Source organism: Poecilia reticulata, chromosome 12, assembly GCF_904066995.2.
Source record: "Poecilia reticulata chromosome 12, P_reticulata-male-v2, whole genome shotgun sequence".
Lineage (NCBI taxonomy): Eukaryota > Metazoa > Chordata > Actinopteri > Cyprinodontiformes > Poeciliidae > Poecilia > Poecilia reticulata.
Genome location: NC_088841.1, coordinates 23959858 through 23982697, shown reverse-complemented (window position 1 = coordinate 23982697; position 22840 = coordinate 23959858). Strand labels below are relative to the sequence as shown.

Here is a 22840-nt window from a genome sequence, read left to right as displayed (position 1 = left end):
GTTTGGGTCAGAGTCGCGCCGCTGGACCCGGCTGGTCACGGAGGCTGTGTGATGGATTTCATGGAGAAGGAAGGGATTTAGGTTTAGTGTTTTTAGAAAAGGTTTGAGGTTTCGGCACTGAAAGTTTTGATTTAATTTAATCCTAACATGAATTTTGCCTCTAATTTCTCTCTGTAACCTGAAGAAGTTTAATCTGAACCTTTAGGGTTTTTAAACATCTATTCTCACAGACGGACCAGTCAGGTTTTTCTCTACTCTGTACTGATTTCTGGAGCTTTTCAGTCAGAAAAGGTCAAACTGCAGATTTCTCTCTTTGTGGTGATTTCACTGTCTGCTGTCTTTCAGACATTTAGTGAAAATGTTGAAAACCTGAGCTTCTAGTTTCTAGATCAGGTTTCCTACCTGCTCCTCAGGTGGTTGTTTTAAGTGAGACACATTTTTTCAATGGGGATGAGTGGAATTTAATTTTCTTTTACAAAAAAGTTGTATTTTTATGTTTTGTTTATTTTTTTTTTTTGCTTCTATTTTTTAAGACTAAAACTGCTAATTTTGTTAAGGGAAACCTTTTCTTTTATTTTTAATGTGGGAAAATAACTTTTTTATATATAAAGAAAATTCTGTATTTTTATTCAATACTTTTAACAATTTTTTTCATTTTAAAGACTGGAAATCAGTTTCTCTAATTTTTTTAAAGAGGAAAATGTTTTGTTTTTGCTTGGGAAAAAATCTTAATTGTTTTTGTTCCTTTTAAATGTTTTGTTTTACAGTTCATATAAATTTTTTTTTCACATTTCATTAAAACAAATCTGATGCAATTTCCCTTTGAGAACTGATGACTTGATCATTTATTCAGACAGAATTGTTTCTGCCTGGTTTTAATGCAAATTCTTGACATGTTTACTTGAATTGATACATAAATTAAAAACATTTTAAAATACTCTCCCCTTTAGATACAAGAAAACTTGATGTCATTTTTTCCTGTGAAGAAAGAAGCTTCAGTTGTAATGTAGAAAAAAAATTAGATTTCTGTTCTTTTGTAAAGTATTTTGATAGTTTTAAAATGTTACAAAAGTTAAATTGATGTTGGCAGCTTCATTCAGACGCACCGATCAGATTTTTTCCTAGCTGATCTGTACCAATATTTCTCTCCTAAAAAGTTCTTTAAGTTTTGAACCGAGTGTTGCATGATGTATCGGTCCATATGCTACTGTGAAAAATCGTCTGGTTCCGATCTGTGGCCGGTTGATCGGTGCGTCTCCAGCTGGGAGCGGTCCGCCGCCGCCGCCGTTCCTCTGGTTGTGTAACGACGGGCCCAGTGGAGCGGCTTTGTTGGTTACATCACAGAATGCATTATTAATCTGAGTCTGAAATGGAAATGTTTGTGTTGTTCCCCAGAACCCGGTCATGGAGCAGACGGTGTGGGAGCAGTACACCGTGACCCTGCAGAGGGTGAGTCCCAGACGCCGCCATCTTTACATTATTCACCACGGAGACGCTCTGAGCGCCGATGAATTATTACTGAGTGACGGCTAAAGATGGACACACTTTCACTTGTCTTTTCTTGTAAAAGCAGAAGATGACGCATGTTCAGGGCGGTCAACACGACAAACTTTACTGGACCATAAATGGTCCCATTAGTTTATATTGTTGTTTTGAGACCATTTTCAGCTAATATAATGTAAATGACAAAATAATAAAGCAAGAACACGATCTAAAGCTCAACAAACTTTAATTTCTAATGAGCATTTAACACTGCAACTGGAAAACATTTTAAATATCCAGATCTAAACTAATTGGAGCATCTTTAACGCTCTAAATCTGAACTGTCTCATACTTTATAAATATCCAAAGTAAATAAACAAATAAAAATAAAAGGCATTATGAAGTCTCTTTAAACAAAAGTTTAGTTGACACCAAAGCATCAAACTGAAGACTTTTATCATCCAGTTTGTGGTAGAAAAGAAAAAAAAAAGACAATAAATCATGAAAATTGAAATTATTGAGCTTGTTTTAATTTATCATTTGATTTATTGATAATTGTATCGGGCCTCTGCATGGTTTTGACTGTGAACACGTGCAGGACAAACGGAGCTGATTTAATGTAGGAACGTTTTGTTTTTTTTCCTGCCCCTCCCCTCCGGCAGCCAGCTGTCGCTCTCCTGCCGTTCATTATCTGATGCCTCAACGCTGCGTGATATTTGTTGGATTAGAGTCATCAGGTGAGGCGGTCGGCTTCGCTCTCCCTGCTGGTTCAAAATGAATGACCAAACGACATCCAGTTTACTGTTTTACGTTAACAGTAATCCCCTTTAGACGGCGTTTCTCTCAAACTATTTCAGTTTAACACCTGATGGTTCGGTAGATTCGGTTTGATTAGGGACCAAAATTCCCAAATTTGTCAGCTGCTGCTTTTCTTTCACTTTGCACCGAGTTAAACAAACCAAACTAATTGAAAAACCTGTTCCCCTCCTGGCCTGTGGGGGCGCTGCACCAAGAACCACTGACGGAAACGACAAAAATCTCAGACACTGGACACAACTTCCTGCTTCACAAAATGTAAACAGAAATGGATTAGCATCAGATTTGATCAGTCTTAGGATTTCTCCATTGATATAAACTACTGGTTTGGACATCACCTGTTAGCCGCTAACGCTAGCGACGCTCCTGCAGGCGGCCATTACTGAGAGTCATGTGCACAAAACCAGACCTTTGCAATATGAGGAGGAATCTGTCATTAAAATGGTCGCAGTGCCTTTATTTCTTACCTGATTTCTATAAAATATGACTTAAATTAAAGCTGAGAAAATGGCTGATGGTTTTATACATAATATTAATTTTCTCTGGATATAAATTTATAAACGGTTTGCGAGAGATGACTAAGAACATTTCTCTTGTACATTGGTCAATTTAAAATCAACACACCATGAAATGCTTCATCCTATTTGATGATTGTTATAAATATCGCCACGTTCTGCAGACTAATTTTTATTCATGTTGTTTTATTGAAGGTTTAAAAATTAAAGCGGCTGATAAAACAAGGTGGAAAATAACTTTCAACCGTTTATATTCTGCTTTTCCTCGCTCTTTGGGTCGGCTTTGCGCTACGCACAGACCCGTTGCCATGACAACCGACACAAAACCTCCACTAACCTCCAGAGCAAAGAGTAACATATCAACCAGAATGGCTTCCTGCTTCAGAGCGATCTCTGCTCCACTCGGCGTCAGAGTTCAGTTCAACCAAACCCAGACTGACGTTTTTAATCTAAACCATTTGAAATGTTTTCTTTACCGTTGATGGAAGGACGAAACCAAAATGGCGGCTCGTCTTCTGTCTCTGCGCTCTCTCTCCCTCCCTCTGCTCGATCGGCCATCTGCTAGAGACTGAGGGAAGCACTGAATTGTTTTTATAAATGGTTCAGATTGAGGGGAGGGATAAAGAGGTGAGGTCATCAAATCTCCAACTTAATCTCATCTGGTGGGAAAACCGGTTCATCACCAGGTGGAATAAAAACCAGATTAAACCGGGTCGTTGGTGGAAAAACACTTTTCTCCTGGAAACGGTTCTAAATGTTTAAAGTTTTTTTTTTCCCCCCAGGATTCCAAAATGGGTTTTGGGATCGCGGTTTCAGGAGGACGGGACAACCCGAACGAGGACACGGGCGAGACGTCCATCGTGGTGTCGGACGTCCTGCAGGGCGGCCCGGCAGAGGGGCTGCTGTTGTGAGTGTCATCTCAGAGGGTCGGGGTCGGACCTGTGAGTCGGAGCGCTGACCCGTGTGTGTGTGTGTGTGTGTTTCAGTGAGAAGGACCGCGTGGTTCTGGTGAACAACACGCCCATGGAGGGAGCGGTGCACTCCTTCGCTGTTCAGACCCTCAGGAAATGTGGCAAAACGGCCAAAATCGTAAGATTGACATTAAAATTCATCCGTCTGTCCTTCTTTCCTTTGTTCTCGTTTCCACACTTCCTTCCTTCATTTTTCCTTTCCTCATTTACTTATTTGCTCTTGTATCCTTCCTGCTTTGCTTTTATTTCCTTCCTTCTTTCCTTTCTGTATCCTTTGCTATTGTGTCCTTTCTTCTGCCCTCCTTTCACACCCTTCTTCTGTCCTTCCTTGATGTATCCTTCATGTTTCCTTAATTCCTTTGCCATTGTTTCCTACATCTTTCCTTACCTTGCTCTTGTGTCCTCCCTTCTTTCTTCATGTTTCCTTTCATACTATGCTTATTTCCTTCCTTCTTCCCTTTCTTCCTCCTTTGCCTCCCTTCTTTTCTTTCTGTATCCTTTGCTCTTGTTTCCTTTCTTCCTTTGTTAGAACATGTATTTCTCTCTTCCTGGCCATTAAACTAAATACTGTTACTATGCTGTTGCCATAGTAACACCGACACTTGTTTTTGTTAAGAGGAAAAACGCAGAACTACGTTGCATAGATTGGTTCCAATAGAAGGTTTCTGCTCGGACTGCTTGTTGTTTTTCTAGTCCTGCTTTCATAGAAAATTGCAAAGTTCTGTTGGGAACTTTGCAATTACCAAGTCACAGCACAGTGACTTAAAGAAACTGTGCTGTTGCCATGGTAACATCAACAAACCGTGAGGTTTCTCTCACCTTTTCTCTTCCTCTTCTTCTGCAGACGGTCAAGCGCGCCAAGAAGATCCCGGTCAGCGTGATGCCCCGGCCCGCCTCGCCTGAAGTCTTCAGCAACGACAACTACAGCGACTACAACTACGAACCGGACCGCCGCAGCATGACCAGCGGCCGCGACAACAGCCTGGAGCGCCGCGGCTACGGCGACTCCGGCTACCAGACCCGCGACCGGAACTACGACCGTGGACGGAGCGCCGAGCGCGACCTGAGCCCCGACCGTGGCTACCGGCGTGACGGCAGCAGGGGCCGCACGCTGGACCGCGACTACAGCCCGGACCGCCGCTTCCGCAGCGAGCGAACCCTGGACCGCGACTACAGCCCAGACCGTCGATACCTCAGCGAGCGCGCCCTCGACCGCGACTACAGCCCAGACCGCCGCTACCGCAGCGATCGAGTCCTGGACCGCGCCCCGAGCCCGGAGCCGCGCTATGGCCGGGACGGCTACAGCCCCGGAAGAGGCCAGAGGCGCGACCCGAGCTTCGAACGCGGTCGGGACCGAGACCGGGAACCGAGATACAACGAGGCGGTCCGTAGGACGGCGAGCAGAGACCGCCTGGATCGCTCACCGTCGCCCCCTGCTGCTCCCATCCCACTGCCCCGGCCGGGCCGCGACCAGGAGCCGCTGGAGAAACCCGTCAACGTGCTGCTGCTGAAGAACCATCCCAACGAAGGTGAGCGGCCCGAACTCTGCAGAACGACACGATCTGTCCGCGGTTCTAATGGTCTCAGCTTTGAAACGATTAATCGAGAATAATTTGATTAATCGCAACTATCAGTTATTGAAATCACAACTAAGCAGATTAATCATCACTGATTGTCAGTCATAGATATTTTCAATCACTTAGTCACGATTAATCATATTTATCATGATTTTAATTTATTATTTTCATTTATCAAGATGCTTTATTAATCATAATTAATTGAATTAGTCATGTGTAATCAATTATTGAAATCACAATCCAAATAGTCATCTATATAAATAATTGATTATTCTGTTTAATCATGATTAATTGATTACTGAAATAGTAATAGTAGTCCTTAATGCATGGCTAATCATTTGCTGAAACGATTTATCAATTCTTTTTAATCAATTAATTGTGATTAATCAATTATTGAAATTATAGTAGTCATTAATGCATGGTTAAATTTATGTGCAACGTAATTTGGTGTTAAAATAAGTTAATCAGATTTGACTTAATTTTTTGATATTCCTTGGCTTCATAATGTATCTTGGTACCTTTATCGATTAATCATGATTAAATAACTGTCAACTAATTTTACGATCAGTTAATCGCTAACTGGACTAAACAATCTTTAAATATAGTCATTTACTGAAAGAACAACACACTAAGAGCAGTAACCGAGATGGAAATGTAAAAAAGTCGTAACAGTTTTTGACTTTTCAGGCAAAAAGTTTGTTGCACAAGCATCTTGATTGCGTTCTGTGGCTCGAGGCAGTTGCGGCTACCGCTAACTAGCTGCTAACAAACCCCTGTTGGCTAATTAGCTAGCCTTTTTTCTGCACAGACTCTGAGTACTCTATTAATTATTCAGTCAATTAATCAAGTAATGATTGCTGATTGTTTCACCACCCTGGTGAAACACCCTGAGTGTTTAACCAGGGCCTGCTAGCCTGCTAGCTAGCCCTGGTTATCTATGATTAGTTGCCACACATAGTAACATTAGCCAAAATTAGCCTCCTAGCTAATTCTGCTTTGCACTGAACTGTTTTGTGTTTTAATTTAAAATGTTTCCACGTTTTAGACCGTTTGCTGTTTTCTAGCCGTTTCGTTTTTGGTCTTCCTTCTTAGCTAAAAATAGCGCTTAGCTTAGCATACACACATCAGCGTCGTTCTGGGGTCCAGATCTTCAGAACAGAATGGAGACGAGTTTGGTCATTAAAATCAAACCTGAGAGGTTAATTAGTGGCGACTGGCCTTCATCTCTTCCTTTGAATCTGATTTAGTTGCTGACAGATTAGCAGAGCAGCAGCTCAGATGTTTGATTAAAGCTAAGCTTATAAAACGAGATTATTACAGTATAACTAAGGATTAGGTTAATGTAGTTTTTGCAACATTTTAGTAGTTTTATCCAGTCTCCTGTGGTGATTCTTCTGATGCAAATAATGAATTTACTGAAGTAATAAAGGGAAAAAGAGAAGATTTTTAGCTGTTGGCTCCAGATTGGATTAAAACTCTTAAACCAGGAGGGATTTTTGCAGAAATGGTCATTTATGAACACTTTAATAAGTTTAATATGACTTCCTCTACTTTTAAATCTTCCAAAATGCAACATTTTCTCATCTTCAAGTGTGAAATTAATCGTTTTGGGACCCGAGGAGGAAGATTTTATTTTATTTTTTTACTTTAATTTCTCAAAATAATGATGCATCAAATTTTTTATGAAATTATTAATCTTGGACAAAGCAGGCATAAAACCACAGAAAAGGAACATGTTAAAGAACACGAGAAGATTTACATTTATATGTAGAGGTTGAAAATATTTAAGTATTTACTTCAGGCTGCTGCTCTGAAAACTAAAATCTTTATTCAGCGGGAAATTATTCTCCTTCCTCACTAAATATGTTCAAATCAAAGGCTGAAATTTCTATATTTCTCAGGGTAAAACGATACTTTCCAAAACATTTTGCAGGTTTTTTTACAGGTTCATACCAGATTTGCTTTTAAAATGTGACATATTTGTGTGTTTGGCATCAGAGTGAATGTTTGTGATCTCGTCCTGCAGAGTACGGCCTGCGCCTGGGCAGCCAGCTCTTCATCAAGGAGATGACGAGCAGCGGCCTGGCCGGCAGAGACGGGAACCTGCAGGAGGGAGACATCATCCTGAAGGTGGGACCTCAGAGAGGCAGGGAGGGGAATTTATGAGATTCAGAGTTTATTCAGCTGCTAGGGAGGGAGAGAGAGAGAGACTTCCTCTATTCCTTCTTCTCTTCACTCGTTTATTTCTACCCTTTTTTCTCGTTTCCTTCCCTACTTTCCTTTTTGTTTTTTCCTTCTTTCCTTTATTCCTTTCCTTTCTCTTGTTCTTTTTCCATCCTTTTTCCTTCATTGTTCCTTATTTGTGCCTCTCCTTTCCTTCTTCCTATCTCCTTCCTTGTGTCCTTCACTTCCTTCTTTTCTTCAATCTTTCTATCTTTACCTGTTTGCTTCATTCCTTTCTTTTGTTTAGTTTTCCTGCCTTTCTTTCTTCCTTTTTTTCCCTCCTTCTTTGTTTCTCTCCTTTTCTTCCTTTCTTGTATCATTCTTGCACTTCCTTCCCTCCTTGTGTCCTTCCCTTTTTTCCTTCCTGTTTCTCCCTCTAAATCCCGCTCTCTCCCATCCCTTTATTCTGATCTTCCTTCATCTTTTTTCCATCCGTTTTTCTTTTTCTTTCTAACTTGTATTATTTTTTTTTCTATCTATAAACACAACTGGTCTCTCCTCCTCCTCTCTGACCTCTGACCTCTCTCTCTCCTCCCTCAGATCAACGGCACGGTGACGGAGAACCTCTCCCTCGGCGACGCCGGGAAGCTGATCGAGAAGTCTCGCGGCCGGCTGCAGCTGGTGGTCCAGCGCGACCGCCGCCAGATCCTGATCCGCATCCCGCCGATGGTGGACAGCGACTCGGAGCTCGATGGTGAGAGACCCTCCAAACTGAAAACCAGCAGGACCTACCCGGTGTGAATGCTCGCCTCCGCCGCCGCCATCATCATCATCACCGCCATCATCATAGACGTACTTTTAAAACGCTTAAGAGAGAGAAATAACCCACCGCATGTGAACTTCCACTTGTGAAGAAATTGTTGCCATGCCAATAATGTTGCTGTAACTTGTTCTACGCTCATTAAATAAAAGCTTTTACTTTTACTCTCATCCGCTTTTAGTCGTATTTAAATATTCAAAGATTCACTCCATGCAGCAGCAGCAGCTCCTCTTTTTATACCTGGTTTTTTGGGGTCACATGACCCAGACGGAGGACTCTGATTGGTCCAGCATGACCCACTTTGTCTGGTTTGTGTCTTCATGTGTGAAAGTGTTCATTCCCCTCCAGCAGGGTGATCTAATCCCAGATTATAATCCTGCTGTTGGATTTCCACAATACAAGGATTTTTGTTTTTTGTTTTTTTTTAGCTTCCAAACATCATCCGTTCACTTCATTTTTTTCCCTGCACTGCAGAAACACAAAAAGTATTTTTGCTTAGTTTCTTGTGTAGATATTTTAACACACTGAAAATGAGACGAATCTAATTTTAACTTTTCAGCAAGATATAACGGCTTGTTTAATTCCTAATTATTCCTTGTGTTTGTTTTATTGATGATTTCAATAAGACATTTTTCCCATGTTATAACTGAAATGACAACCAGAGTAAAATCTTATTTTCCACAAATGATTTTATGCAAAAAAATGTAGTGAACATATTTTGTGTGGCCCAGGCTTTGGTTGCTAGGTGACGGTAGAATTCTACTGGGGTTGCTGGGTGACGGGCGGAACTCTGCTGGGGTTGCTAGGTAACAGGCAGATTTTTTTCCCATAGAGGAAATAATCTGCCAATGGTACCAGAATATTTCTGTCAATTTACTTAAAACCAACTCCTGTCTTGGTGAAAAGTTATTCAGTTTTCTCTTATTTCAAGTGTATTAATATATTTACACTAGAAACTAGACTAAAAATCCTTGGTAATATTTTGTGTTTTTGCAGTGTGCTGCTGTCATTGTCTGATGTTTTTCAGTTTAAGATCCACAGATCTGCTTACGCTTGTAATTTAGTCGGGACGTTTCAAAACAGGTGAATCTGTTTTGCGTCTGTTTCGGTTTCTCGTGGGGCTGCAGGAAAGAGACATTTTTCACTTCGCCTGTCGTGTTTTTTGCAGATATCTCTGAGATCGAGTCGTACCGCTCTTACTCTCCACAGGAGCGAGGTCATCCCTCTGACCTTTCCTCACACTCGTCCAATGAGAGGCTTCGAGACAAACCCAGGTACGCTGTCATGCAGCCAAACGCGGCTCGCTTTGGTCTATTTTCACCGTCTTAAAATAAACCAGTTCAGCTTTGATTCAGGTATTCAAAGTAAGGAATAACCTGCTACATACAGCTGAGCTGTAGAAAGATGTTGCATTCTCTCTGTTTGGCAGAAATACTTGATCTATTTCAGGTCAGTTAGCATCAAAATTACACAATGTTGGTGGCAACAGCTAAAAAAAACGTATTTGTGATTCAAGTTCTCGAGGGTCAGAACACGACCTTGTGGTACTCCTAAGATGTTTTGAGTTTTAAAATATTAGTTTTAATCATGTTAAGACTTTATTCTGGTGATGACTTTATTTTTGTATTACGAGTTTATTCTCATTTTACGATTTTATTCTTGTAATACTAAGATTTTATTCTCATAACACGACTCGTTATTTTTTGTAATACTTGTTTGTAGAATTTCTTGCTAACTTTTTTTTTTTTTTTTACTGTCAGAGACGATCCTTCTAGCAGGTTGGCGAAAATGGGCGCGATGCCGACGCCTCTCAAAAGTCTGGACAGGCATGAAGATTCCTCCCCTTTGCCGCCAGAGAGGGACGAAACTCGATCCGTGTCGCCGCCAGGTAAACGTCTTCCTGCCTCTGAAGATGTAAAAACAAGCTGATTAAAGCACAATATGGCTGATCTGATCGTTTTACCGTTTTCATTTGCAGCAGCAGTTGTCGCCCCAAGAGTTCAGGTTCCTCCAAAAGTCCCACTGAAGCCGAGCTTGGAGGATCAGGAAGTCTACGGGTCAGTGGTTTATGTACCACTCTCATCTTATTCACGTTCAGAAATGTTGCACATTTGCACAAAGCTGGAGGACAAAAAGACGATTCTTTAACGTAGCGGCGCTGCAGCGGTAGAACAACTCCATTAACTAAATGAAACCTGGAGATGAAGGTATTAATTTATTTCACTGTGGGGAAAATGATGCAAAAAAGCAGTTAAAAACAACTCAAAGCCATTTTTTCCTGCTCTATTTGTCGGCTACACTACGCGCAGAATTGTTGCCATAGCAACTGCCAACAATGCCCCTTTATGTTTCAGGATTCAACACCAAAAAACACTCAATCGTTTCCCACACAGAGAACAGAACATTCCGTCTGTTACAATTTTGTTTTTAGGCTTCATGTTTATTTTGTGATTATTAATAAGTGATCGCTGTGATAGTTAAGCTAACATAGTGGCGGTTGATTAGCTAATTTAAACACCTGCTTTACTGTTCATCTGTCAGATCTGGTGTTTAGGTTGCATTTTTTTATATTTTCTAACTGAACTGAAACACCAAATTCCACAGCACATCTACAGGTCCAAGTTGTCATAGTCAAGCTAGCATATTTCTCTAGCGTGGAAGAGCTGCTTGTCTCTTGCTCGCTGTTTTTGTCTCTTATTTAAAACTTTTTTCTGATTTTATCATCTAGTTGTTGTAGAATTGACTATTGGTCCCTGCGTCCTTTTTTCTTTTGTATATCAGGCGTTCATTTAAGATTTAGCACGTTATGCTAACAGCTAAAACCAATGGTAGTCATCTTCAGCCAGCAGCTTTTTGTCCCCCAGCCAAATTGGTCTACATGAGTAATGAAAGGAGAATTTGTCTGTTTTTCTAAACTTGACTGTTTTCGTAACAAAAGGCCGAACACAATAATGGTGCGCTTCAAGAAGGGCGACAGCGTCGGGCTGCGGCTAGCCGGAGGGAACGACGTCGGCATCTTCATCGCCGGCGTTCAGGAGGACAGTGCGGCCGAGCAGGAGGGTCTTCGGACCGGAGATCAGATCGTTAAGGTGCCGCCTTTAGGTCCTCGTATTGCAACGTTCACATGGTATCTAAATGAAAACCCTTCAGTGACTTTCTGGTCTCTGCCTCAGGTGAACAGCGTTGACTTCAGAGGGATGGTGCGTGAAGACGCCGTCCTCTACCTGCTGGACATCCCTAAAGGAGAAGACGTGACCATCCTGGCTCAAAGCAAACCAGAAGGTACAAACACAGAAATAAAACTCCAGTAAGGGCGAAAAATGATTCGGTAAAAAGTCGAGTCAAGTACTGAGTCACTGATCAAATTATCAATCAGATGGAACAAAATATAACGTTGAAATTTTTATATTTTAAAGACCAAAACAACAATAGGTCATATAAGTAACAACATTTCAAAATAATTTTTTTCCAAATTAGCTTTTGTTTTCAATAAACAAACTTTAACAAAACCTGCCGTATTGTTAAAGTTTGCAGTTCTGTCTGTGTTTGGTGAAATTTTGGTTAAAACATGCAAGAATCCATCCAAACCCAACAAATTCACTTCCACAACTGGAGCATTACAGCTTTCACCATGATGTGATAAAGTTGTATATGTACAACTTTATCACAGGGTGTTCGCACATCCTTAACTAGTTTTAAATTCATGTGACTTAAATTAAGGCCTTAAAATGTCTTGCATTCAGGGGCAGAATGCAAGTTGGCCTTAAATATTTTAATCACAGTTCTATTCTAAATATTTAATGTTTGATAACTTTGAGACGCGCGCAGATTCAATACGTTCTGTAACTTGAGGTTGTTGAGGCTACAGCTAACTAGCTGCTAATATACCTTACTAGCTTGCTAGCTATTTAGCGCATATCCTGGGAAATTATAACTGTATTGTCAGTTGATTGGTTGACATTTATCTTCGATGCTATGTGCTCGGCACTAATACAATATATTAGTTTTCCTTTGTACCTTTTAGTTGTACAGGTCTTAAATTTCATTCATAATGGCCTTAAAAAGCCTTGAAAAAGCTGGTGAAACCGTGTTTCAGAAACTGCTTTGGATTTATTTCAAATGTAATAAACTCAAAAGCAAAGGAGAAAAAAGTAGAGAGAATACAAGATAATGTGTTAAAAGTCTGTTTCTAAACCTGCAGAAAGAGGAAAAACAACAGAAACCTCAATAACAAGCTTATGAAATGTACATGGAACCAATACAATCATCTGTGAATCCAAGATGATTTTTGTTTTTCTGGCTTCAGTATATGAAGACGTTCTGGCATCCGGACGCGGCGACTCGTTCTACATCAGGACCCACTTTGAGTACGAGAAGGAGGCGCCGCAGAGCCTCCCGTTCGGCCGGGGAGAGATCTTCAAGGTCACCGACACGCTGTACGACGGCAAGCTGGGCCACTGGCTGGCCATCCGCATGGACCAGGACAACCAGTCGCCCGAAGTGAAAAAGGGAATCATCCCCAACAAGAGCAGGTGGGCGGTCGGAGAAACGCGTCTGAGACGGGAAACTTTCAGCGCAGAAAACCTCTGAAAAATCTCCGTTTGTGTCTCAGAGCTGAACAAATGGCCAACGTGCAGAACGCTGCCAGAGCGGCGTCGGGCAGCGACAGAGGAGACTTCTGGAGGCTGAGAGGTCAAAGGGCGGCGAAGAAGAAAGACCTGCGGAAGAGCCGGGAGGACCTGAGCACCGCGCCGGTCGCCACCAAGTTCCCCGCGTACGAGAGAGTGGTGCTCCGAGAAGGTAGGAAACGTTTCCTCCCATGTTTTCCTGCTGGCTGGCGACGGTAAATCCTGACGTCCAGTTTGTGTTTGTAGCTGGTTTCAGGAGGCCGGTGGTGATATTTGGGCCGATTTCTGACGTAGTGAACGAGAAACTGGCCAGCGACCTTCACAGCGAGTTTATAATTGCCAGTAAGTATCGTCTAAACTTCCTTCTTTTAGAAACTGTTCAAAGTAGCAACTGGTGCAATTTGTTCAATTAAAAATACAATTTGGATTCTTCAAGATTGCTGTAATTATGAATTTATGGTAATTACAATTAATGAAGCACATTTTAGCATTTACTATCAGCACTAAAGCAATCATTTCTGTTTTTTTTGGTCAGGAATCCTTAAAGACCTTTGACCTCTGATTAATGTGTCTCAATAATATTTCACCTGCTGCTATTGATTTAGGCTGGTTACAGTTTCTGCTTTGGAAAGATGCAAAAATATGGAGCTAAATTGGGGCCATGAAATTGGTAAAAAAAAAAAAATAAATAGTGGAAGATTTTAACTTGAAACCAATTTGAAAATAAAGAAGAAAAATCTGGCACTTTTTGTTTCAAACTTATTTTTTTAGTTACCCTTTTTACAGCTTATTTTTTAAATTCATATGTTTGTATCAGTTTCTAAACAAAAATAATCAGCTATGACTCAGGAATATGGAGCTAAATTGGGGCTAAACTGTTTTTTTAAAAAGCTGAAAAAAAAGAAATGGAAAAAGATTTAACTAAGAATTAAAACTGAAAAGAAATTCAAAACTTTATTTTGCTGCTTTCCGTTCAGCCTTCCTGTTATCAGATGGACATTTTTCTGTCTCGTGTTAAATGAACTACAGAAATTGTTACTGTAGAAACTCACTTTTTTATTATTCAAAATGAACTTCATGGTTTATACCAAAGTTTATTTTAAACTTAAAAAACTTCTGTGTTTCAGAAACTGAGCCCAAAGACGCTGGAAGTGAGAAATCCTCTGGAGTGGTGAGACTGAACACCATCCGACAAATCATTGAGCAGGTAGTGGGTTTATTTTTTTATTACTTTTAGCCAAAAGTCTTTTATTGGTGGAAATAAAATCCTGAAACGCGGCGGCGTCGTGCAGGACCTCCACGCGCTGCTGGACGTCACCCCCAAAGCCGTGGACACCTTGAACTACACCCAGTGGTATCCCATCGTGGTTTTCCTGAACCCGGACAGCAAGCAGGGCGTCAAAACCATGAGGAGCCGCCTGATGCCCGGGTCCAACCGCAGCGCGCGGAAGCTGTACGAACAGGCGGTGCGGCTGAAGAAGACCTGCTCCCACCTCTTCACCGGTCAGTGGCGCCTCACAGCGAAGCGTTTCAAACTTTCTGTCCGATTCGCTCACTGTTGATGCTCCTGTTGGTTGGGAATCCAGCGACCATCGACCTGAACTCGTCGAATGACGCCTGGTACGGCAGCGTGAAGGAGTCGATCCGGGAGCAGCAGGAGAAAGCAGTGTGGGTGTCCGAGGGGAAGGTGAGCAATCAGAATATCATCTAATTTATTAGAAATGTCTGCTCACACAGCCAACACTGAATCAGCGCATATTGATGGAAGGTTTAGTGGAAGGAAAAAGTCTAATTGGAGAAATTACAAACCAGCAAATCCTAAAATTGCTGAAAATATCAGACTGTGAATGTTTTAAGTAGCTGAAGACGATAAACACAAACTTTTTGTTGGATTTTAAGGTTTTTGATTTTTGACAGAAAAAGTTAAATATCTGAAACTAGATGAATAAATAGGTAAATAAATTAATACAAGTGTTTAAGCAGCTGGAAGTTGTTGGTCTTTTTGGAGAAAAACTCAATTTCTGTTAAGATCAACTATCAAACAGACATTTTGCTGGACTAAAATGTTCTGTTAATAATTAAATGGCTGAAATATTTGAACTTTAGATAAAAAGTATCAGTTGTATTTTCTGATTAGTTTAATTTCAGCAAAATTAGACATAAAAAGCTGTAAAACAAATTTACAACAGAATCGATGTAGTTTTGTCTGAAATGAGCTGAAAATGTTGATTAAATGGTTAAAGTTGCTGAAAATGCCTCAAGTAGTTCAGATATAATGGAAACAAAAGTTTTACTTCAATTTTAAAATGTTGTTTTGGCAAAAAATGTGGAAAAAGTTAAATATTTTAGAACAACAACATTGAAGTAGCAGTTGAAAGTGTTGGAAATGAATATTAATGAAATGATTTAATTCAAATTCCACCAGCATTTTGTGTTAATTTCCCTGCAGATGGACGGGTCAGAGGAGGACCTGGACCTTCAGGACGACCGCATGTCCTACCTGTCGGCCATGAGCGCCGACTACCTGAGCATGGACAGCCGCCTCACCAGCGACTACGACGACACGGCGGACGAGGGCGGGGCTTACACCGACAACGAGCTGGACGAGCCGCTGGACGACCCCACGCCCGTCTCCGCCATCAGCAGGTCGTCGGAGCCCGTCCTGCCCGAGGAGCCGCGCCGCGCCAAGAGGCCCGGGAGCAGGGAGGTTCTGAACCGGGACCCCAGCCCGCCGCCTTCGTTTGTTCCAGAACCACCAAAGGTGAGCGGCAGATTTCAAACCTCCCAACTCAGGATGTGAGCCGCAGCTCAACGCTGAGCTGCTCGAATAAAGATTTGAGTTAAAGATTTGATGTATTTTACGTGATGATGCTCCGTATGTTGCTTTAGAAAACATCCAAGATGGCGTCACGGCAGAAGAGCTGCAAGATCCGTTTAGTTTTCACAAAACGGACGATTCTGGGCCCAACAAGTTCAGAGCTTTATCTTGATAAAAGGATGAAACCTCAAACAGTCGAGCACTTCTGCTAATCTAAGGTGTTTGATCCGTTGCTTAGCAACGGCGGCGACTGCTTAGCAACAGTCACTGTTCCTAAGCATCTCAAATTTGTTGCTCTGCAAAATTTTTGTGCAGCAAAAAATTTTGACACCAATTTTGTCTGATTTGGTGATGCTGGAGGCTGGATGACCTTTTGACTTTTAAACTTTATTAATATCTTCACAGCCTCAGCAGCACAAATTAAAATGTTTGCTGCACAAACGTAGCCGAGTTGATTGGTTGGCACCAGATTTGAAGGCGGTGGAGGCTGGTTGACCTTTGACCTCTGGAAACATTTATTAATATCTTTAAAATGATACTTTAGCTGCACTAAGGTTTGTTGGATCAGCAGAAGGTCCCATCATGACGGGTAAAGATGATGAATGAATTCCCGGCGTCTCTCCCGGCTGCAGGTCCGACCCCAGGCCCGGACCGACTCGGTGCGCAGCTACGAGTCCCACTCCAGCAGCACCATCAGCAGCATCGACGCGGTGGCCGCCAGCCGGCCGGCTCCACCGCCGGTGGCCTTGAAGCCCAACGTGGCCCGAATGCACCAGGCCTCAGAGGAGCTGGTGCCGGCGAATCCGCAGGAGGAGGAAGACCCCGCCAACAAGTCCTTCCTGGGAAAGGTGGGAACGCGGAGCGACCCGTTTCCTTTAAGACTCACTTTCTCACTCCTTTCTGCCTCACGCTTCGCTTAGTAAACTTGTTTCCTTTTCTTCCTCTTTGCTTTTTCTCTCTTCCTGTTATGAAATAGAGAATGGCCAATCAGGTAACTCCACATGTCCACATCCTGTTTCTGGGTTCCTGCACAAAACTTCACCGTTTTCTGGATTTAACCAGAAGTTAAACCTGAATCCTTTGAGCGCGACACACTTTGAAAATGATGCAGCTATGATTAAAAAAAAACAGAACATTTAACGTTAAATATAAACTTTTAAGCAAATAGTTGAGAGAAATAATGTGGCATTTATGCTGCCTGCTAACAATAAGGCTATTGGTTAAGATGAATCTGAATTTGTTTATTAGCAAATAGTTTTACAATTTAAAGATTTCCATTAATTTCAGTTTGACATTTTATACAAAGGTAAAAAAGTAAAAGGTTTGAAAAGTCAACAAATCCTGAATGAGATGAATAAATTGGGATTGAAATGGAAAGTTTGAGAAGGGATAACTCTGTTTTTGTTGAATTTTAAGGTTTTAGTTCATTTTAAAGTCTTTTTTTCCTCTAAATGTTGGTGAAGAGGTTTAATCAGCTTTAGAGAAAAAAACATTTTACGTTTTATTTGCTTTTGAGGTGTTTGGTTAGTTTCATGTTGGTAAAATTAAACGAAAAATGTTAAAAATCTTGGAAAAACGGCAAAATTAAAAATGAGATGAAAATTTTGGCAATTAAATGAATAAAAATGAGCTGAAATGCTAGAAGGAATCGATAAAATAGACGTGTAGGAACCCCGTGTCCCATCAGTCACAACCAGCCCATAATCCTTCACTCTCCATGTCGGCCATCTTTCTTCCTTCCACTAACTGAACCTCGTTTTCTTCCAGATCAAAGCCTTTGAGAAGATGGACCACTTGGCCCGAGCTCAGCGTCTTCTGGAGCTGCAGGAGGCTGAAAACGCTCGGGTCAGTGAAAACCCGCCGCTCCTTTAGTCTGCATTCAGACCCGTTGAGGTTTCCGGGTCCGGCTGCCAGAACAATAGCTTCCTGACAGGCTCCTCTGAGGATCCGCTGAGATTCACTCTGACATTTCTGGGTCTGTTCCAGTTGGAAATCGCCCAGAAGCATCCAGACATCTACGCCGTCCCAGTGAAGCTGCCAAAACCCAACCAGAACCGCCCCCAGCCAATCGGGTCAGAGCTTTTTCTGTCTCATTTTCTACAGAGATGGAAACGATTTCAACCGACTGAACCTTCACTTTGTTTATGTCAATCAAAATGAAAGCAGCAGAATCTGCTGGATATTTTTATAAAACATCTAATCAATAGACACATGATCAATATCAATAGATGATTCATCTGATAGAATATTCACTGAGCGCCGATCCAGAGCCGCACAGCATTCTGGGAGATGTAGGCAGAGGAGGACGTTAGCCACTTGACCTTACACAGCTAGCTAGGCTAAGTTGGTGGAATCAGCTGATTATTTTGGTTGCCTAGCAACAAGCTGCTAGTTAGGAAGCAGTTTCAAACTTTGGTTGCCTAGCAACGACCTGCCGAGTCGTGTTTTTGACTCTTTCAAGAATTGAAATTCTTTGTCTTATGAAGCTCAAACTCCAGTTTTTTTCTGGAGTTTTTTTGTTTTCTGTTAAACTTCTGAGTTTTTCCTTTTGTTTGTTTTGTCAGGAAGCGTTTGAGGTTTTTCCTCTCACTCTGCTGCTGTCGGGGTGTTTTGGTGTTTTTGCTGCTAAAGTCATATTTTCTGTCTATGCCACCATTTTGTGTTCAGAAACAGTTTCGTTCTCACCTGCATGTTTTATCCTATATTTCCCTTATTTCATATATTTTCTACAGAAGAGTATTAACTCTGACTTTCAGAGTCAAGAGATGAATTCTCTTTGGAGCTAAAATGAAAAAATGACTTTTTTTAACCATGTTTGGGTCATTTTAGAGAAGTTTATCAATCGAAAACTTCTGTAACTGCTGTGACAGTCGTCGTTTTTAATTTGAACTTTTTTTCCTGATTTTCTGCTGATAATTTAAAATCTGATTTAATTGGACACGTTCACAAAGTTTCAGATGACTTTACTTCGCTTGTAAACTGTAACTGCTGTGAAATTGAGCTGCAAACAGTTTGATTTAGCATTTTTTAATCACACTGCTGTTAAAATGATCATGTTTTTGCTGCTAAAATCATATTTTCCGTCTGTCAAACTTATTAAAAATGTCCTGTTTGCCCTTTTCCACCCGATCTGACTTGTTTTTGTGTTTTCAGCTCGAACGCCGAGCCGCAGACGATGTCCAGGCCCGCGTACTCGGAGACGAGGGGAAACGAGGACACCGAGGCGGAGTACCGCCGCCAGCTGGCGGATCAGACCCGGAGGGGATACTACAACCCCCAGAAGTACAAGGACACCGAGCTGTGAGGCTCCTGACAGGAAGTGAGGTCGTCCGCCAGCTTCTGTCGCTCTCAGAACTTCTTTTTCTCGCGTTTCGGCTCCGAGTCCAGACTCTGTTGGAGCCGGCGGCGGCGTTAACCATCACAGAGGAAGAAATGTCGGTCCTGATTTCCAGAGACGAAATGTTCAGTTTGGGTTTAAAAGCCTCCAGTGTTTCACCGGCGAGTCGAAGGTTCCAGGATCCACCACAAATACACAGCAGAAGTCTTAACTTTTAGGTTTTCCTCCCAGCAGCAGATTAAATGTTTTAAAGCTGGTTTGGTTGATATTCATCCAGAGTTTCTGAAGGTCTCTAGAAGCTGCAGGAACCAGAAAAGTTCCTGGAAGGTTTTCCTTCCAGTCAATTTCACCTCAAAGTAAAATGCAGAGCTGCTGCCTGGTTCCACAAGGTGAGAGATTCAATAATCATGTTCCACCATCTGAAAGTTTATTTCTATATAAATATCCCCACAGAAAACAAAACAAGTGATTGATTTTTGTCTCTTATCTTATAACCGGATTTTATGATAGATTCTTGAACTAATTATTAACTTTTTTCCCCAGTAATAAACATAAAATAATTGAGTCCAGATTCTAAAAATGAAGCAGAACTGGTCTAAATTAGTCCTGGAATTGACCCTGAGCTCATATACAGTCTAATAATTTAGACGACTTATAATAAAATATATGAATAAAAATAGTGGAGAAATTTACTTTTATTCATTAAATTCAACGTGGATTGGCACCAACATTCTCCCTCCCTAAAAATGTTTTAATCTGGTAATTTAATAATAAAAAAAACAAAGTTTTATTTTGAATGCTATCTGTTTTGTCACTTCCTGCCACCGTCTTGTATTAATGCCTGGCTGCTATTTTGTCTACATTTTCTTTAGTGAAAACAAAAAATGCACATTAATTACTCATTTAATGAAGTTTCTACATAAACTTCTGATTCTGTTTCACAGTGTAACCGCTGTGAAACAAAAACATTCAAATGTCTCTTTACATCAGTTAAGTTGTGATTTTTTTCTCTTCCTTGCAGCTTGGAGTGACTTTACCTAAGATACGAAGTATAACCGCCGTTTTTGTTTGTATTTATTGCTAAAAATCACGGATGTTATTTTCCCAGTTGAAACTTTGTCCAGTTTTCTGCAGATAATTTAAAATCTGTTTCTGTTTGACGCGTCCACAACATTTTTAATGACTTTGCTTTGCTTGTAAACCATAACTGCTGTGAAATTGAGCTGCAAACAGTTTGATTTCAGGTTTTATTCACACTTTGACCTCTGCTGCTGTCAGGGTGAATAAAATAATCATGTTTCCGCTGCTGGAATCATTTTCTGTCCGTTAAACTGGGAAAAAAGCTGCCAGACTCCAAAGAAACTTTCAGACCTTCAGAAATTGTGGTGATTTATTGATTAAATTATTCGGTTTAGAAAATCTGGATGCCTTGGAAGAAATGAGGGAAAACTCAAGACTTTTGTACAGAACTATTTATGTAATTTCAGCATATTTAAGTGTAGAAGAGTAAGTGAAATGATGAAATATTTACCGTCTCGTGTCACAATTTAAGCAGAAATAATTCCCCTAAAAACAGAGTTTAATAAACAATCAGGAAAAGTTCAGCTGTAAAGTAGTTGTTCCAGCGGCTTTTTGTTGATTTCCAGAATAAAACCCAGATTTTCTGGGGGAGAAAGTTGCATTCTGGGTAGCAGAAAAGTGTCGCTGTGCCTTTTTACTCCTGATTCTAGCTGGGAAATGAAGCTGCTGTCGAATTCAGAGGCTGCATGGAAAACCTGGAAGCATTCGGTTTGTTTTCCTGTTGAAAACTTAAAACAAAAACTTGATTCATTCCTACGACACCATATTACCGCTGTTGTAGATGGAAAGAAAAAAGGAGAAAATATCCACCATAAAACTGAGGAACTTTGATAATAATTTCAGAAGAATTTATCAAAATAAAGACATTTCTGATATCCAAAAATCAAAAAAATAACAAGGAAAGAAAACCTCAGAAATTGAGATTAATCTAAAAATCATTTAGAAAAAATTTTTAAGTTTCAAAAGTCAGATTCTTTTTTACTTTTGAAAATAACCAGAAAAGTCAAAAATTTGAGATTTTTCTGGCACATTTTATGGAAAAGACTTGAATTTCTGAGTTTGAAAAGTCATTTAAACATTTACTAGAAAAAAATCTCGGCAATTTTCTTGAAAATCATGGAAATTGTTTTCTTTTCAAACTATGAAAACTTGCAAAAATGATTTTTTTTTCTTCACTTTTGATACTCAGAAATGTCCACATTTTTTCTATAAAATTTCTGATTAATCTAAAAATTTCTACATTTTTTGTCGGACATTAGCTCCTGTTTTTTCCACCTAAACTGGCCGTAAGGCGGCGTTGTAAATTCCTGCTGTTACTGTTTTTTTTGAGCTGATTCTTCAGTCTGGAGGGAAACTTGTTTCATTTATTCCTGGTTTCCTCTGGAATAAACCGAGCGAGGAATTTAAAAGACAATCACCTTTTTACTGCTTCTATTTTTCTACTGATGATATAAACCCACTCTAGTCTAAGTGTTTGTGCACAGGAGGAAAATGGTGACAATCATGATGTCTTTTAGTTTGTGATTTATGGTTTTTGTAGTTCGTGATCTCCTGAGTGTTTCACTTCTCACTTTTGGAAAATTCAGATAAATAAAACATTTTTTTTACACATTCTTCAAAGTTTCGGTTCTGTTTTTGTTTCACTTTCAAACCTTTTGCAGGGGAAATAAAACGTTGGAGATTTTAAAAGGAACAGCTCAGAATTTCGTTTTCAGATTTAAAACAATGGAGTTTCTAATGTTAATATTTTAAACACCAATGGAGAAAAGTTTTAATATTTTAGATAATTTAACATTCACACGATGCTCAACATTCCTTTTTATTATTTTTGTGTGTAGGAGTTGTCGTAGTATTACGACTTCATTCTGGTATTATTCTAACTAGTCTGACAGTTTTGTGAATTCATTTTTCATTTCATTTTACTGATATACGACTTTATTCTCGTACAATATTTTTCCCGCCATATGACTCTTTTTATGGTATTACTTTATTCTTAAGGTTTTGACTTTGTTGTATGATTTCTTGTATTCTGCCTTTATCCTGGCAATGTGACATAATTTATCAACTTTTTTCTTTTACTATTGCAACTTTATTCTCGTTTTAATACTTTATTGTATTTCGTGTTACTTACAATTTTATTCTCATAAAATACAGGCTTAATTCTCATACAAAATTTTTCTCGCAATATTGACTTTCTGGCCTTTATGCTCTAAAGTCATGGCTTTAAAATTACAACTTAAATTGAGTTTATTCAAGTAACATTATAGAATATTTGAGTTATTACAACCATTTTTCTCGTACTGTTGAAGCTTTATTTTATTGTAACGCTGACTTTTTGTTGCACAACTACATTCTGGTAATGTGACTTTATTTCTTGAATTACAACTTACAACTTTAGTCTTGTAACCTTTGTATTTCTTAAATCATATTATTTACACATAAAGTAAAATATTTCTTTTATATTGAGGGGGAAATAAAAACGGCATAAAGGCTTGTTAAAGCCAAAATGTTGCCTTCTGACACCAATATATCTCCATATATTAAAGTTTTTTTCTATTTATGATGGATTTAAGGGTGTAATCTTCTTTACCTCAGCCATTTTTGTTACTTTTAATAATGAACTAAAAAAACAG

General features: G+C 40.1%; 1 protein-coding gene across 8 annotated transcripts in view; it reads left to right on the top strand.

Annotated features, from left to right (window-relative positions):
- Positions 1 to 21821, top strand: part of tjp2a (tight junction protein 2a (zona occludens 2)) — a 42595-nt gene extending 20774 nt beyond the window's left edge. For 4 of the 8 annotated variants that reach the window (XM_081613812.1, XM_081613807.1, XM_081613811.1 and 1 more), the window contains 23 exons: positions 1396 to 1449; positions 3596 to 3720; positions 3800 to 3902; positions 4629 to 5313; positions 7388 to 7491; positions 8125 to 8278; positions 9513 to 9618; positions 10105 to 10232; positions 10323 to 10401; positions 11283 to 11433; positions 11518 to 11626; positions 12651 to 12876; positions 12957 to 13144; positions 13219 to 13314; positions 14100 to 14179; positions 14265 to 14475; positions 14559 to 14659; positions 15422 to 15733; positions 16423 to 16638; positions 16767 to 16781; positions 17558 to 17635; positions 17777 to 17862; positions 18944 to 21821. In XM_081613812.1, the coding sequence (XP_081469938.1) occupies positions 1396 to 1449; positions 3596 to 3720; positions 3800 to 3902; positions 4629 to 5313; positions 7388 to 7491; positions 8125 to 8278; positions 9513 to 9618; positions 10105 to 10232; positions 10323 to 10401; positions 11283 to 11433; positions 11518 to 11626; positions 12651 to 12876; positions 12957 to 13144; positions 13219 to 13314; positions 14100 to 14179; positions 14265 to 14475; positions 14559 to 14659; positions 15422 to 15733; positions 16423 to 16638; positions 16767 to 16781; positions 17558 to 17635; positions 17777 to 17862; positions 18944 to 19094 (3558 nt within the window). In that variant the 3' untranslated portion in view covers positions 19095 to 21821. The remainder of the gene's footprint in view (positions 1 to 1395; positions 1450 to 3595; positions 3721 to 3799; positions 3903 to 4628; positions 5314 to 7387; positions 7492 to 8124; positions 8279 to 9512; positions 9619 to 10104; positions 10233 to 10322; positions 10402 to 11282; positions 11434 to 11517; positions 11627 to 12650; positions 12877 to 12956; positions 13145 to 13218; positions 13315 to 14099; positions 14180 to 14264; positions 14476 to 14558; positions 14660 to 15421; positions 15734 to 16422; positions 16639 to 16766; positions 16782 to 17557; positions 17636 to 17776; positions 17863 to 18943) is intronic. The other 4 variants (XM_081613809.1, XM_081613814.1, XM_081613813.1 and 1 more) reach the window with 2 other exon arrangements.
- Positions 21822 to 22840: the final 1019 nt, after the last annotated feature.